General features: G+C 35.8%; 1 protein-coding gene across 4 annotated transcripts in view; it reads left to right on the plus strand.

The window, feature by feature from the left end:
- The window catches only part of ANKRD13C (ankyrin repeat domain 13C), a 140,929-nt gene that overhangs the window by 84,293 nt on the left and 38,609 nt on the right, over window positions 1-18,027 (plus strand). For 3 of the 4 annotated variants that reach the window (XM_004483708.5, XM_023586137.3, XM_004483709.5), the window contains one exon: window positions 2,386-2,547. In XM_004483708.5, the coding sequence (XP_004483765.1) occupies window positions 2,386-2,547 (162 nt within the window). Of the gene's footprint in view, window positions 1-2,385; window positions 2,548-4,988; window positions 5,748-18,027 lie in introns of those variants that run through there. The other variant, XM_058303367.2, reaches the window with a different exon arrangement.

Consider the following 18,027-nt stretch of genomic DNA (forward strand, 5'->3'; position numbering starts at 1 on the left):
TCAGTGTTTCTTTTTATTGCATCATCTTGTGTGTCAGCTCTCTGTGTGTGCCGCACCATTCCTGGGGAGGCTGAATTTTCTTTCTCACTGGGCGGCTCTCCTTACAGGGTGCACTCCTTGCGCGTGGGGCTCCCCTACACGGGGACACCCCTGCGTGGCAGGGCACTCCTTGTGCACATCAGCACTACATGTGGGCCAGCTCCACACGGGTCAAGAAGGCCCAGGGTTTGAACCGCGGACCTCCCATGTGGTAGATGAACACCCTATCTGCTGGACCAAGTCCGCTTCCCTGCTTGTGAACTTTTAAGCCATTTTCTTACACAGTATCCACTATTCACTATTCTCATGCATAAGAATCAAGCTTACATTTCTATAGGACTGTCCTTAAGTTATATCTCAGTGCAAGTTTCCCTGTTAGGGAATTGTAAAATCTTTCCATAATTACCATTTCATCTGTCAATAGGATGTAATATTTTGAATTAGATGTCTTTGAAGAAGCATGCTTATAAACTTTTAAAGTCAAGAATAAAGTAACCACGTAATGTATGGACCAGGATATACTGCTTTTAAAGATGTATTTTTTTTTCATTACACACAGCAGAAATAAATATATTCTCATTGGAAAAACAGAAACAACCTTACATATAAAGTTAAAAAGTAGCTCTTGACTGCTATTCACTATCCCAGTGCCCCACTCAGGTTAGCACTTCGTATATCATCCAGGCTTTTTTATATATTACATATATTCATGCTACATAAGTATCCTAGTAACACGTAGCTTTTAGTTTTGATATTTTTTCATAAATATTTTCATATCGTATGTAATGTTTTGCAACTGCCCTTTTGTGTTCTTTAGTAGGTCTCAGAAACCTTTTCTTATCAGTTCTTATAGTGCTACTTCATTCATTTTAGCCACTGTATGGTATTCCAGAGAATGGATATACCATGATTTATGCAGTCTCATTCTAATGTGTGGACATTCAGATTGTGTCCATTTTTTTGCCATTATAAACGATGTTGCATTTACTATCCTTCCATGCCTTGTGTTAGTTATTGTCTATGGTTTATAGCTAGCAATATAATTTACCCTGTTAAGTGCTTTAACAAAAAGGTTTCAAAACTTTATCACTTGAGTATGTCTCATACACAGACAACCTCTTAATATGAGATCTAGGCTCATCAACGTTCCTCTCTAAGTCTATTTGGCAACAAATGGCATTATAGGATTTCCAGTTATGAGATCCTACATTGCAGTCCATTTGAAGTCTTATTTGTTTGTACTCTGTTCTTCTGGACAGCGCTAGATGGATCATTTTAAGAGAAGATAAATATTGAAACTGCTCATCAGCTAGCACTACTGCTAAGCAGCTCAAAGCTCTTGAAAAGCATCTAGGTGATCTTCTTAAATCTTTGACAGGTAAGGAGGGAGTTAGTAATGCTTGTGGTTCCCATTTTGTAGGTAGAAACAAGGTACAGAATACTTTGCTTTCTGATCTTCTATAAGGAGGCCAGTGAAAGCAAGGTAGACAGGACACAAGTCTAAACATACAGACTGGGAATGCCAAAAAACAGTAACAGGATAGAGACCTACCTTGCAGGCTGGTAGAGATGGGAAGCTTGTTTTCGCTGAAGTAATTTTTCCTTGCAGTAAAGTATACGAAACTCTGATCACTTGGGAGGACATAAAAAGGTGAAGGTTAGTGTTCAAAGATTAGAAGGACTTAATTGAAAGTAAATATTCTTTTCTTGATGTCCTCTATACCATTTGGGTTTACTCACTCCCCAAACCATAATTTAAACAGTTAATTTTATTGGTGAGCAAGACTACTCTATTGTTTTCCCATTCTTCCTGAAAGCAGCAAGCAACTTTAACCTAAAGTTGGTCCTATTAGAACAGAATATTGGAACAGGTAATTAGTTCTAGTTGTGTTGGAGATTCCTATGAGACTTTGGCCATTTTTTTTGTTAATTATACATTTGTTCTATCTATAAAATGGGAGCAGTAATTATTCCTGACCCCTCCTTATTACCCATGATATTTGACTGTTTGCCTAATAGAGTTTTCATATAGCTTTGTGCTACTTGGGAGTAGATTCTAAAGGAATACTCTGTGGTATTTTTATTGAGATCTTAACTCATTTACAGACCACCATATATCTTTGTACATTGTAAATTTTCCTTTAAAAATTTGAAATGCATATTTTAATATAGTTTTCCTTTAATATAACATATAAGAACATTTAATAATTCCAAGTATGAGTGGGATCTATCCTTTCACCTAAATCTTTAATGTATATGAAAAAATATATTACCATTAAACTTGTTTCTTTTTTAGTCTAAGGCAAACTTCATGGTATGTTTTTGAAATATTTTATTTGGTTTTAGGAAAGAGTAGGAAACTTTTTGGCAGACTTTTATCTGGTGAATGGACTTGTTTTAGAATCAAGGAAAAGAAGAGAACATCTCAGTGAAGAGGATATTCTTCGAAATAAGGCCATCATGGAGAGTTTGAGTAAAGGCGGAAACATAATGGAGCAGAATTTTGAGGTATACTTTAAGAATTTTTTCTTCTCCTGATTTATAATGTTGTAGGGAGAGAGGGGATAGTCTTTATTCCTGATATTCATGCATTTTATATATATACATTCACAGGTTTTGTTTACTATGTGTTTACCTTTATTTTCTGTAAATAGTCATTTTCTTGTTCTCATTATTATAGGGGAAAAAGAAAAAAGAAAATATGGCCTTTGATGATTTTTCATCTTTTGAGTCTTCATTCATTTACTAAATAGATTAATAACATTTTGTAAGCATGAAACCACTGTTAATCCACATTCCTGTACATATATATTCCTGCTTTACCATCTGAAACATGCTCTTTTTAAGGCCCAGCTGAAGAGCCACCTTTTTTGTGAAGTTATCTCTAGCTTACACGTTTCCATATTTTTGTTAACCAGCATGTGTTCAGTGAGAGCATACTCTGTGCACAGAATTGTGTGAGAGTAGGAAAAGGGAAGGGGAAATTAGAAAATAATAAAATATATTAGATTACTGCCCCTAACATCTTATTCCCTAATAGGATGAATAGATAGGATGGATTCTTAAATTTACTTTTATTTTGATAATTATAGAGGAATTTATAAGAATAGTGCACCCAGATATCCTTCCCTTCACCAAGATTCTCTAAATACTAATATTTTGCTATATTTTTATAGCAGAGGTTTTCAAACTTCAGGTTGGGGACTCTCTGCTATATTATGAAATCAATTTATTGGGTTCTGATCACTTTTTTTTTCTTAATAATTAGAAATGAGGATATAAAAAAATTGGAGCACATCACGCATAGTAAGGGTAATTACTATATAAACAGTAGTTTCAAAGGCTGTGTATATGTGTGAGTGCAAGATTGCAGTTGAAAATGTGAGTCACAGTAAAAAAGATTAAGGTTACTGCATGGTATGGTCAAGGAGGCTTGAATTCCTTGAATGTTTAGTCTCTCCACTATGATATTGTGCCAGATTATATGTTCAAAGGAGAAAAAAATTTCCAGAATTGTATGCTAAGTTCCAACTAATTTGTGGTAATATTTTGTGTGCCAGGAAAATATATTAATGTTTAGAAAGTTCGTGTATTGATTTCATCAACCATAATTTAATGAATACAAGTATGTAAAGTGCTTAAGAAGCCCCATTAAATATTTAAATTAAAATTATGATAGTCCCAGTTTAGTGCGATCCTCTCTTCTTCCTATTTGTGCTCCTCATTTTCCTTCTGGCCTTAGGATGGGACCTAACCAGACTTAATTTTCCAGAAGCCTCCTGGTATTTAATGATCTCTTGGTCAGTATGAAATATAGGACATGATGTGCTCAGGAAATAGAAATGGAGATGAACCTGAGAGGGTGAACGGGAATGTTGAATGCAATCTTTGACAGAGTTGCTGCCTCTCCCATTGATAACCAGGAGAAAAGGCCATTTCTTGGAATTTGTGTTGTGATTTAAGTTTTATTGAAATTCATTTATAAAATGATTTTGTTTTTGTGGTGGTTTTTTGCTGTCTTTGTTTAATTTTGGCATCAAACCATTTTGGGATGAGTACATGAAACCACAACAGCATTGTGTGAACCATTTGTTACTTGTCTCTGTCTGATTTGTGCACATTTAAACTTATGATAGACCAGTTGATTTTCTTAAGGACAGAGATTGTACCCTGATGCACTTGAGTTGTTAGTCTTTAAATAGCATTTTAATCAGCTATAGTTTTGCAAATTGAAATTAAAATAAGGTTTAATCCCAGATTGCCTTATAGTAGAACAAAGTAATGTGAGTTCAATTAAACAATGTATTTTTAACTTCTGATTAGAATTTAAAGGAAAAAGTTCCTGTGTGAATCATAGCACCTTGAACTTTATAGTACTTGGTTTTATACTTTTACATTTTACATTTAAGTCCATGATCTATTTTTGAAAATTTTTTCTGTGGTAACATTTATACAACAAAATTCCATTTTGTCCACTTTCAAGCACACATTTGACCAATATTAATTCCACTCAACAATCTTATGCTACTATCACTACCATTCAGTACCACAACTTTTTGATCACCCTAAACAAAACTCTGTAACCATTAATTATTAACTTCTTTTTTTTTTTTTATATGTAATTACGGCATTCATGCCCTGTTTTTTTTTTTTTTCTCTTTTTTTTTTTTATTGACTTTGTAATAATATTACATTAAAAATATATATGTGAGGTCCCATTCAACCCCACCCCCCCACCCCTCCTCTCCCCCCCCAGCAACACTCGTTCCCATCATCATGACACATCCATTGGATTTGGTAAGTACATCTTTGGGCACCTCTGCACCTCATAGACAATGGTTCACATCATGGCCCATAGTTAATTATTAACTTCTATTCACCTCCCCTTTCCCTGGTAACCTGTAAAGTACTTTCTGTCCTTACAGATTTGCTTACTTTATTTCATATAGGTGAAATCATGTAATATCTGTACTTTCGTGTCTGGCGTATTTCCTCAACATGATGCCTTCAAAGTTCATTCATATTGCAGCATGTATCAATCAGCACTTTATTCCTTTTTACGGCTGAATAATATTCCTTTGTATGCATATACCACATTGTGCTTGTTTGAGATTATTTATGAATCCCAAAAAGAGAAAGATTATATTTGTAAACTAATCTATTCCTCTGTGTCTGATACCCTTTGATTGCATTAAATTCAGCTGAGATGTCTTTGATTATATTACCTGTTAAGATTAGAGTTTTTTATTTGACTACGCCAGAGGGCATGACTCAGGTTGAGTACCACGCTCTTGCTGGGACTGATATAAATGGACACTCACTCAGGAAGACACACGGGAAGAATGACCTCTGTCATTTTTGTTCTGGCCATGTGACAAAAAAAAGAAGGCTCAAATGGCTAAAGCCCTAGGAAGAGATGGACCATTTTGCCTAATAGTTTACAGCTGACCTTGGGATGAGAGTCAGTCCCTCTGCCAGGAGAGACAGGACTTCACTTAAGCATGAAGCCTCAAGAGACTGGGCCCACAGAGCCTCAAGAGGAAGAGGAAACCCAGAAGGGAAGGCAGATACCATCCAGAGATTGGTGACCATCTTGCTTCACAAAACGTGACAGCTGACTTTGGTGAGAAAACAACCTTGGTTTGGACTTTTTACAGCCTTGTAACTGTAAGCTTTTACCCCAAATAAATACTCTTTTTAAAAGCCAATGGTTTTCTGGTACTTTATATCAGCAGCTCTTTGGCAGACTAATACACACATTTTGTTTATCCATTCATCTATTGATGGACACTAGGATTGCTTCTGTTTTGACTGTTGTTAATAATGCTGCTGTGAATATCAATGTAAAAAATATCTGTACAAGTCCCACCTTTTAGTTATTTTGGGTATATACCTAAAAGTGGGATTGCTGGCTTATAAGGTGATTCTATGCTTTAACTTTTTGAGGAAATGCCAAACTGTTTTCCACATGACTGCACAATTTTACATTCCCACCAACAATGTGCTAGGGTTCCTATTCCTCCACAATGTCTCTAACACTTATTATTTTCCTTTTTTTTTAAAAAAATATAATTATTCTAGGGGGTATTAAATGGTATCTCATTATAGTTCTGGTTTGTACTTCCCTAATGACTAATGATGTTTAACATCTTTTCATTTGCTTTCGTTTATGTGATTGTAGTTTTTGCTTATGAGCTTATACATTAGATTTATTTGACATTGATCCTTTTGAGTTAATTTTTATATATTGTGTGATTTAGGTGTTCACACATCTTTAGTGCCCTTCCTTTCAAACTGAAGAACTGCCTTTAGCATTTCTTGTAGGGCTAGGCTAGTGGTGAGAAGTTCCCTCAGCTTTTGTTTACCTGGCAATATCTTAATATTATCCTCATTTTTGAAAGACAGTTTACCAGCTATAAAAATCTTAATTAGCACTTCTTCTCTTTAGTGCTTTAAATATGTCATCTCACTACATTGTAGCCTCCATGGTTTCTGATGAGAAATTGGCATTTAATCTTATTTAGCGTCCTCTTTTCATGACTCACTGCTTTTCCTGCAGCTTTTAGGATTCTGCCTGGTCTTTGGCCTTTGACAGTTTCATTATAATGTGTCTAGATGTGGATCACTTGAGTTTATCTTGTTTGGGGTTCATTAAGCTATTTATAAATATATATATATGTGTGTGTGTGTATATAATATATATACATATATTCATGTCTTTTGTTAAATTTGGGAAGGTTTCAGACATTATTTCTTCATATATTCTTTCTGCCTTTTTCTCTCTTTCTGGAATTTTTATAACACATTTATTTGTATGCTTGATGGTGGGGTCTCATATGCAGGAGGCTGGCACTTATCCTCTGAGCCACATTGGCTCCCCAGTGTTGGCTCCTTTGTCTTTTGCTCGTTGGTTGCTCTTTATTTGCTCGTTTTCTTAAGGAGGCACCAGGAACCAAACTGTGATCTCCTATGTGGGAGGCAGGCACTCAACTGCTTGAGCCATATCTGCTCCCAGCCCAAATAATTTTGTGTTATTTCTTGTGCCAGTTCAGTTTAATGCTGCACCCCTCTAGGGAATATTTTCAGTTAGTGTGGTCTTCATTTGCACTATTTTTGTTTGCTTCTTTTTTATGATTTCTGGCTCTTTATTGAGATTCTCATTTAGTCATATTTCATTTTCCTGATATTGTTTAGTTCTTTGTGTTTTCCTTTAGGCCTTTTAGCAGATTTAAAACAATTTTTTAAAATTGTCTTTGCTCGGTATGTCCAAATTCTGGTTTCCTAGGTTGATAGTTTCTGATGTTTTATTCTACTCCTATGGAAGGTCTACTATTTCCTATATCTATGTATATCTTGAAATCTGTTTTTGCACACTGGACATTTTCATATTTTAATATGTTAAGTATAGAGTTTAGTCACTGAAAATGTTCCTTACTTGTATAAGGTAGTCATATAACAGAGATTTCTCTGAATGCCAAGAGCTAATAAAAAACCACCACCACCAACACACCTTTCACAGTATGTGCAGATTGGCTCTATATTAGCAGGTGCCCTTCTTCAGAGCTTGGACATTATAACAGTGAACCTGAAGAACAGCCCAATGTAAAAATGTTGGTTCCTCTTTTGTCAGTTCTTCTTCCTTCCTTGCTTCTTCCCTCCGCCCATCTTTCCCTCCTATTTTTCCTCCCTCCCTTCCTCCCTTTTTCCTTTCCCTCCTCTTCTCCTGCCCTCCCTCCTTCCCTCCTTCCCTCCTAGCAATTGTACATTTTCAGAAAAATTTTCCTCCCTTCCCCTTGCCCACTCCCAGCACACTTGGTTTTACATTATGGCTCAATCTTTGTGTTACACAGTTATGAGTTGTTTTTTTAAAAATCTTTATTCAGGTAACATATATACAACATAAAATTTCCCATTTTTAACTACCCTCATATATTTACAATGTGTTAATTACATTCACAAAGTTCTGCTACTGTCAGCACCATCTGTTACTAAATGTCTCTTATCACCACAAACAGAACTCTACTAATTAAGCACTAACTCCCCACTCATGATCCCCACCCCTGCTCTTGGTAACCTGTAATCTAATTTCTGACTATGAATTTGCAAATTTTAATTATTTTCCTACCAATAAGATATGCAATCTTTATCTTTTTGCATCAGGCTTATTTTTTCTCAACATATAATGTCTTCACAGTTCATTCACGTTATGGAATGTTTCAGAACTTAATTCATTTTTATGGCTGAACTTCATGTATATATCACATTTGTTTGTCTGCTCATCTATTGATTCACACTTGGGTTGCTTCCATCTTTTGTCAATTGTGAATAACGCTGCTCTGAACATCTTCATATGAAAATCTGTTTGAGTCCCTCAGTTCTTTTGGGTATATACCTAGAAGTGGGATTGCCTCTTATGGTAATTCTATACTTAACTTTCTGAGGAACTGCCAAATTGTTTTTCATAGTAGCTGCACCATTTTACATAATCACTAACAAGGAACATGAATTACCGTTTCTCAACCTCCTCACATAGTGTTATTTTCCAAATTTTTAATAGTAGTTGTGGCAGTTTGAAGTTACTTTATGAGTCCTAAAAAGAAAAAGATCATATTCTTAAACTATTCTCTTCCCCAAGGTATGTTACCTTTTGATTGCATTAAATTTAGTTGACTAGACTTTGTTTAGATTACTTGATAAGACCATGTTAGGGCTTTTGATTGGACTACATCACTGAGGTGTGATTCAGGTTGAGTCTCTGTCCTGTTGCTGGGTCTGATATAAATGGAGACACAAACACAGAGGAAAAGGAAGTTCCCATATTTAATCCTAAAATTGAAAGGACTCCAGTTTCCCACAGCTGAGCTGCAAGGAGAGAAGCTCCTGAGAGGCTCAAAGAGCTGAGGCCCAGGAAGAGATGAGCTATAAGCCTAATACCTTGTAACTGAACTCAGAAAGAAAGCGGAGCAGCTGAGACTGATAGAAGCAGCCTGGGGAAAGAGACAAGCCCTATGCCTGGCTGCCCACAGCTGAGCTCTTGGAGACAGTAGATTCTGTATTGGAAGGCAGAGCTCGATGGCCATCTTCACCATGTGGCAGGGTGCTAGGATCAACGGTAGCTGACTTTGGTGAGAAGCATCTCTGATGGTGCCTTGATTCGGACATTTCATGGCCTCAGAGCCATAAGATTTACCCCATATTTCCCATTATAAAAGCCAACCCATTTCTGGTACTTTGTAGTAGAAGCCCTTTGGCAAACTAAATCAGAAACTGATACTGGGAGTGGGGTGCCACTGCTTGCAATTACCAAAAATGTTGGAGCAGTTTTATAAATGGGTAGGGGATATTTTTTTGGAGGAAGTGTGAGATGTTTGATAGAAAAGCCTTAGATTGCACTGAAGAGACTGTTGGTAGGAATATGGACCCTAAAGTTATTTCTGAGGAGGCTTTAGAAGGAAATGATGAAATTAATATTAGAAACTGGAGGAAAGGTGATCCTTGTTTTAAAGTGGCAGAGAACCTTGCAAAATTGACTCCTGATTTTAGATGGAAGACTGAATTAGAAAATTCTGATGGAAAATTCTGATTTTAGATGGAAGGCAGAGTTGGGCATTTGGCTTAGGAGATCTCCAAACTCTATGTGGAAAATGCAGCCTGACTTCTTTTTGTAGGTTATGGCAAAATGCTAGAGGAAAGAGCTAAACTGAGAGCTAAACTGCTGGGCACAAAGAAACCAGGGAGTGATGAGTTGGGAATTTTCATGCTTCCAGAAAACAAACCCCCAGAGGAAAGTGCCCCATGTGATAACTAAGCTTGGAACTTGTAAGTCAGTATTGGAAAGGCAGTTATCTAGGAAGGACTTGTGGAAAGGCTTACTATCTGACGGCATGGAACTCTGTTTCCTGCATGCTAAACCAACAAGCTTTTTGTGAGATCTTTATGAACAACACTACTGTCAGCCTGGACTAAAAGGCACAGGGAGAGGAGAGATGGAAGGAAAAAAAGTTTCAAGAGGGAAACCTTAGAAGCTGAGGTCTGGACTTGGGATATCTTTTCAGGCCAGGAGGGAGATCCCACTCGTGTGCAGAAAGGGTGAGTGCCCCAGAATGAGCTCTTCTGGCCCATTGTTCAGGTAGAGTTTGGCTGCTCCAGGCTACAGAGAGGGTATAGTATATTCCTAGTACTTGGGAAGAGTTGGGTTACCAACCCACTGGTCTGAGGGTTTGGGGCTATTCCTCATAATTAGGGAGAATTAGGTCACCACCCCACTGTTCTGAGGGGGTTGGGCCTGTATGATAGAGATAGGGAGAATATTGCTACCACTCTACGTTACTAAGGGGTTTGAGACTACCCCAGAGATCAGGCAAAGTGTGGCTGTCACCCCAATACTCTTGGAGGGTGAGGTCTAGATCTCAGTCACCATCCAGATGCTTGATGAGGGAGGAATAGAAAAAATGGCCATTGGGGGAAGCCCATGGATGGGGAAAAGAAGACATCATTCTATAGATGACTGTCAGACTTTGACATCTTATGGAGTATGCCGTGCAGGGTTTTGGAACTGTTTGGGAATTGTGACTGTTTCCCTCCCAATTTCTCCCTCTGGTAATGCAAATATTTATTCTATAGCTGTCCCTTCTTTGTGTATTGGAAGCAGGTAACTTGTTTCCTAAGTTTTATTGGTCTACAGCCAGAGGGGAATTTTGCCCAAAGACAAACTGTGCATACTTATAACTGATTTTGATGTGATTTTGTACTTACTCTTGTTACTGAAATGATTTAAGGTTTTTGAAATATTGTGATGTAATGAATGCATTTTGCATATAGAAAGAACATATATTTTTGGGATTCAGAGGGTGGAGTGTGGCAGTTTGCCCTTTGGCAAACAGTAGTCATTCTAGACAGTGTGATATGGTATCATGTACTTTGGAAGCATTTCCATAATGGCTGTGATGTTGATCATTTTTTCATGTGTTTATTGCTCACTGTGTATCTTCTCAGACCTTACCCATTTATTATTTGGGTTGTTTGTCATTTTGTTTTTGAATTGTAGGAGTTCTTCATATATTCAAGATGTTAAACCCCTATCAAATACATGATTTCCAAATATTTTCTCCCAATCTGTATGTTACCTTTTTTTAAAAAAAAAAGTTATTATATTTATTTCTCTCCCCTCCCCCCCCCATTGTCTGCTCTCTGTGTCCGTTCGCTCTGTGTTCTTTTGTGTCAGCTTGCATTATCCAGTGGCACTGGGAAACTACATCTCTTTTCTGTTGCGTTATCTTGCTGTGTCAGTTCTTCGTGTGTATGGTGCCATCCCTGGGCACGCTGTGCTTTTTTCACACTGGGCGGCTCTCCTTGCGGGGTGCGCTCCTTGCGCATGGGGCACCCCTATGCAGGGGCGCCCCTGCATGGCAGGGCACTCCTTGCGCGCAGCAGTACTGCGCTGGGCCAGCTTACCACATGTATCAGGAGGCCCTGGGGATCCAACCCTGGACCCTCCATATGGTAGATAGGCAGTCTATCAGTTGAGCCACGTCTGCTTCCCTGTATGTTATCTTTAATTTTCTTAATAATGTTTTTTAGATGTACAAAAGCTTTTACACTTTGATGAAGTCAAATATATCTGTATTTCTTTTGTTGCTGGTACTTTTAGTATAAAGTCTAAGAATCTATTTAATACAAGATCCTGAATATATTTCCCTATGTTTTCTTCTAGGAATCTTATAGTTTTAGGTCTTATACTTATGTCTTTGATTCATTTTGAGCTAATATTTGTATATAGTGTGAGAGAGGGGTCCTCAATTTCATTCTTTTTCATGTAGCTATTTAGTTTTCCCTCACTATTTGTTGAAGAGACTATTCTTTCCCATTGAATGGACTTGATTTCTTTTTAAAAATCAGTTGACTGTAGATATGTGTGTTTGTGTTCTCAATTTTATTCCATTGGTCTATATGTCTGTATTTGTGCAGGTAACATACTCTTTTGATTACTATAGCTTTGTAATAAGTTTTAAAATCAAGAAGTGTTAATTCTCTAATTTTGTTCTTCTTTTTCAAGATTGTTTTGGCTACTTGATGCCTCTCAACCTTCCGTAAGTATTTGATGAATGACTTTTTCATTTCTGCCAAGACTGTTGAAATTTTGATTGGGATTGCATTGAATCTAGAAATTGTTCCATCTAGAATTGTTCTTTTATCAATATTTAGTCTTGCAATCCTTGAACTTGGAATGTTGTTCCACTTGTATAGGTCTTCTCTGATTTTTTTTGTCAGTGTTTTGTAGTGTTTCACTTACAGTCCTTCACATTGTTAGTTAACTTTCCTAGATATTTGATTGTTTTAGTTGCTGTTGTAAATGGAATTTTTTTCTTGATTTTTTCTTCTGATTGTTGATCGCTTGTATATAGAGTTACAATTGATTTTTGCATGTTGATCTTGTTCCCTGCCATTTTGCTTAATTAGTTTATTAGATCTGGTAGCTTTCTTGTGGATTTTTCAGGATTGTCTAGATGTAGAATTACGTCATTTGCAAATAGGTGGAGATGTACTTCTTCCTTTCCAGCTTAGATGCCTTTTATTTCTTTTTCTTTCTTAATTGCACTGGCTAAAACTTCTGGTATAGTGTTAAATAGCATGATAACAGTGGCATCTTTGTTTTGTTCTTGATCTTAGAGGGAAAGCTTTCAGTCTTTCACCATTGAGTATTAGCTGAGGATTTTTCATATATGTCCATTATCATATTGAAGACATTTCCTTCTTTCATCTTTTTTTTCTCTCTTTCTATTAATGAGCTGTATTACATATATTGATTTTATGTTGAACCACCTTTGATTCTTCAGATAAATCCCAGTTGATTGTGGTGCATACTTTCTTTATTGTGCTTTTGGACTTGGTGTGAAAGTATTTTGTTGGGCATTTTTACATCTGTATTCATAAGCAATATTGGTCTGTAATTTTCTTTTCTTTTGGTGTTTTATCTGACTTTAGTATTAGGATGATGCTGTCCTAGCAGAATGAGTTAGGGAGTGTCCCCTCCTCTTCAACTTTTTAAAGATATTTGAGCAGAATTTGGTGTTAATTCTTCTTGGAATGTTTGGTAAAATTTCCCAGTAAAGCCATTTGGTTCTTGGCTCCTTTTTTTTTTTTTTTTTTTATTCACACCCCTCCTTGCAGCTTGGTTGCTGTCTGCTCTCTGTGTCGATTCACTGTGCATTCTTCTGTGTGTCTGTATTTTATTTTTTATATTTGCCCCCCCCCCCCCTTTCTGGTGGCTTGCTTGTTGTCTGCTCTCCGTCCATTTGCTGTGTGCTCTTCTGTGTTTTTATTTGTCTTCCTTTTAGTTGTGTCACCTTGCTGAGTCGGCACTCTGTGGTACTTGCAGGGCCTCCCATATGGTAAATGGGAACTCAACTGATTGAGCCACAGCTGCTTCCCCTCTGGGCTCCTTTTGTTGGAAGGTTTTTGTTTACTGATTCAATCTCTTCATTTGTTATTGATATACTGGGATTTTCTATTTCTCCTTGAGTCTCTATAAGTAGTTTGTGCCTTTCTAGGAATTTGTCCATTTCATCTAGGTTGTCTAATTTGTCAACATACAAATTGTTCACAGGGCCCTTTTATAATCCTTTTTATTTCTTTGCAGTTGGTCATCATACCCTCTTTCATTTCTCATTTAATTATTTGCATTCTCTTTTTTTAATTTGCATTTCTCTTTATTTTTCAACAAATAAAGATTTGTTGATATTATCCTTCTTTTCAAAGAACCAACTTTTGGCTTAATTGATTCTGTTGTTTCTCTGTTTAACTTATCTCCATTCTGATGTTTGTTATTTCCTTCCCTCTGCTCACTTTAGGTTTAGTTTACTTTTCTTTTTCTCATTCATTCAGTTTTGAGAATAAATGACTGATTTGAGATCTTCCTTCTTTTTAATGCACTGAAATTGCTTCATCCCATAAATTTTGGTATGTTGTGTTTTCATTTTCATTTGCCACAAGATATTTCCTAACTTCTTTGTGATTTTTTCCCTTCGATTCATTGTTTTTTTAAGAGTGTATTGCTTTAATTTTCACGTTTGTGAATTTTCCAGTACTCCTTCCATTAATAATTTTTAGTATCATTCCATTGTGGTCAGAAGAGATACAGTTTCTGATTTCAATATTTTTAAAGTGATTGGACCTATTATGTGACATAACTTAATGATCTATTCTAGAGAATGATCCATGTGCACTAGAAAAGAATTTTGCTCTTATTGAGATGGTCTGTATACCTGTTAGGTCTAGTTGCTTTATAGTATCAGTCAAGCATTTGTTTCCTTATTGATCTTGTATTTGTTTTATCCATTATTGAAAATTGTGTATTGAAGTCTTCTACTATTAATGTAGAACCTCTGTTTCTTCCTTCAAATCTATCAATATGTCCTTCAGATATATTGGGGCTCTGCTCTTAGGTGCATATATATTTTCAATTGTTCTCCCTTCTCGTTGAGACCCTTTACCAGAATATAGCGTCTTTCTTTGTACCTTATAATAGTTTCTGACTTAAAGTTTATTTTATCTGACATTAACAGCTACCCCAGCTATCTTTCTGGTTACTTTACATGGAATTTTTTTTTTTTTTTTCAACCTTTCACTTGTAACCTACTTTTGTCCTTGAATTAATTCAAGTCTCTAGTAAACAGCATATAATTGGGTCAGAATTTTTTATGAATTCTTCCAATATTTTTCTTTTGACTCAAGAGTTTAATCCATTTACATTTAAAGTAACTGGTGATAATGTAGGGCTTTCTTCCATTTTGCTGTGTTGTGCTAACTATTGGACTTCAATTTAACATCCTAAATCCATAGCAGTCATGTTTGATTTGATACTAACCTCATTTCAATAGCATACACAAATTCTTTTCCTATATTCCTTCTTCCCACACCTTTTTGTTGTACTTGTTACAAATTATATCTTCATATATTGTTTATCTTAAAACTGTAGATTTATCATTACTTTTATGAATTTATATTTTAGAACCTGTTAAAAGTAAAAAGTCGAGTTAAATACCAAAAATGTTATAGTATTGGCATTTATAATTAACCAGGTACCTTTACTGGAGACTTTTATTTCTTTATGCTGTTTCAGTATACTGTCTTGGGTACTTTCTTTTCAATATGAAGAATTCTCTTTATCATTGCTCATAGGGCAGGTCTAATGATGACATACTCTCTCACTCTCTCAGCTTTTGTTTATCTACAAATGTCTTAGTCTGCCCTTCATTTTTAAAGGCAGTCTTGTTGAATATAAAATTCTTGTAATTTATTTTCTTTCAACTCTTTTTAAGTATTTAAATTCCATTGTCTTATTGCCTTCATGATTTTTGATTAGGAATCAGCACTTAAATTTATTGGGTCTCCTCATACATGACATACTGCTTTTTTTCTACAGCCTTCAGAAATTTCTTTGTCTTTTTGTTTGAAATCTGTGGTTACCTTTAAGCTTATTCTGTTACAGTTTCCTTGGGCTTCTTGAATGTGTATAGTCATGTCTTTCATTAAATTTGGGAAATTTTTTGCAATTATTTCTTTGAATATTTCTTCTGCCACCTCCCTCTCTGTTTTCTTTCTGGGAATCCCATAATGCATGTATTGGTATACCTAATATTGTCTTATAGGCTGCTTAGGCTCTATTCACTTCTTAAAAATTTTTAAAAAATATTTATTTATCCCTCCTTGTTGCTTTCTTACTGTCTGCTCTCTATGTCCATTCACTGTGTGTTCTTTTGTGTCTGCTTGTCTCCCTTTGTTGAGTCATCTTGCTGTGCCAACTCTCCGCAGGCGTGGGCCATCAGCTTTCCATGGGCACAGGCCAGCTTGCCTTCACAAGGAGGCCCTGGGAAGTGAACCCAGAGCCTCCCATATAGTAGATGGGCCCCCATTCAGTTGAGCCATATCTGCTTCCCTCTGTTCACTTTTGCTTATTCTATATTCTTTGTGCTCTTCAGTAGAAATAATTTCAATTGTCGTACCTTTGCTTTCATTGATTCTTTGTTCTGTCAGTTCCAATCTGCTGTTGAAAATTTTTATTTGCTGTTGTGTCTTTATTCCAGTATTTCTCTTTGGTTCCTTTTAATAACTTTTGTTTCAATATTGAAATTCTCATTTGTTCATCTATCATTTTCCTGATAGCCTTTGATTCTTTTTCCATGTTTTCCTTTAGATTTGAACTTATTTGACAGTGTTTTTTATTTTTTAATTATTTAAAAAATTTTTTTAATGTTTTTTTTTTCCCAAAAGATTTTGTTGGAATGGCCCAAGTCTGTTCTTTGTTTCTGATGTTTTATTTTGTTCCTTTTTATAGGTCATAATTCCTGTTTTTTTTTTTTTGCCTTACAGCCTTTTGTTGTACACTGTACATATGAATATTTTAATGTGTTAAACTTTGTATTTTAATTCTCGAGGTTTCCTTATGTTTGTATCTAGGTAATGATATGACAGAGATTTCCTTGAATGCCAGGAAACAACCAATTAAATGCATTTCCATCTTGGGTGCTGTATTATTATAATACGTCTTAAATTCAGTAGTCTTTTGTAAGAGACCATCACGATTTGATTTGTGTGTGTGTGTGTGTGATTGTTTCTTACACTAATTTGGCTGACCCTATGCTACTTCTGCATGCAGGGCAAGATCTGGAGTTTTGAGGTGGAGGAAAGTGTTGTGGATAAGTCTGTCAGGATGCCACCAGGCAGATTGGTACAGACAGCATGCACTCCATTATTCCTAGGTATCCAGAACCAGCGTCTATACCTAGAGTGTGGGCTCTCTCCACCTTGAGATGGGAGGGGGTATGAGAAGGGTAGCAAAGGTACCACAAGATTTTCCTACTGATTTTTAGTTTTCTTTTCCTTGATTCAGCGTTCAGCCAGTTATTTGAACCCTTTAACTATTTTCCAGAGCTCTGGAAAAGATAATTCAGCCAGGTTTTGCTTATTTAAAAATTCTGTTGGGGAATGAACTCTAGTGCATTATATCCTGCCATCTTTGTGATGTCATTCCACAATCTATTTTGAGTTCATTTTTGTATAAAATGTGTTTAGGTCATTGTGTATATTTTTGTCTTTGTAATCCAGTTGCTCTATCACCATTTTTTAAAAGACTGTCCTTTCTCCATTGAAATGCCCACTGAGACTTTTGTTGGTTTGGTGTTGAATCTATAGATTATGTTGGGAGAGCTGATAGGTATCTTTCTCCATTTATTTAGGTAGTCTGTAATTTATTTTTCCTGACCGCAAAGGAGAAACAATCAGCCTTTCATCATTAAGTGTAATAATACATGTAAATTTTTTATAGGTGATTTTTATCAGGTTTACAAATCTTTTTATTTCAGTTTTACTGTGGGTTTTTAATCATTAATCAGTTGTGACTTTTTAAAAATGCCTTTTCTGCATCTAATTTCTTGATCATAATGTTTTTCTTAAAATTGGTTTGGATACTGAGTGATTATCAGTTGATTTTCAAATGTTGAAATATTCTTTTGATTTTGGGGGGGAAAATTACAAATGGTAATGGAGAACTTCCATTTCATATATTGTTGGATTTAACTTACTAAAGTTTTATTAAGATTTTTGCAACTACCTAGTTTCATGAGGGAGATTGGTCCATACTTTTCTTGTAATGTCTTTCATTTTAACTGGTTTGTATCTGGGTATGGCATCAAAAATGAGTTGGGAAATTTTCTCTTATTTGTTTTCTGTAAGAGTCTGTATAGAATTGGTATTGTTTTTTTTAAAATGTTTGGTAGATTTTGCCGTCTGGGCTTGGAGTTTCATTTGTAGGAAGGTTTTTCAACTAGTATTCAAGTCCTTCAGTAGATATAGGGCTAGGTCAGGTTAACAATTTTTCCCTGAAAGAGTTTCGGCTATTTTAAAGAATTTGTAATTTATTTGTCAGTTTCATGTAAGTTGTTGTTTTTATTGGCATATAGTTATTTATAATATTCTCTTATTACCTTT

The sequence above is a fragment of the Dasypus novemcinctus genome, chromosome 9 (genome assembly GCF_030445035.2).
Source record: "Dasypus novemcinctus isolate mDasNov1 chromosome 9, mDasNov1.1.hap2, whole genome shotgun sequence".
NCBI lineage: Eukaryota > Metazoa > Chordata > Mammalia > Cingulata > Dasypodidae > Dasypus > Dasypus novemcinctus.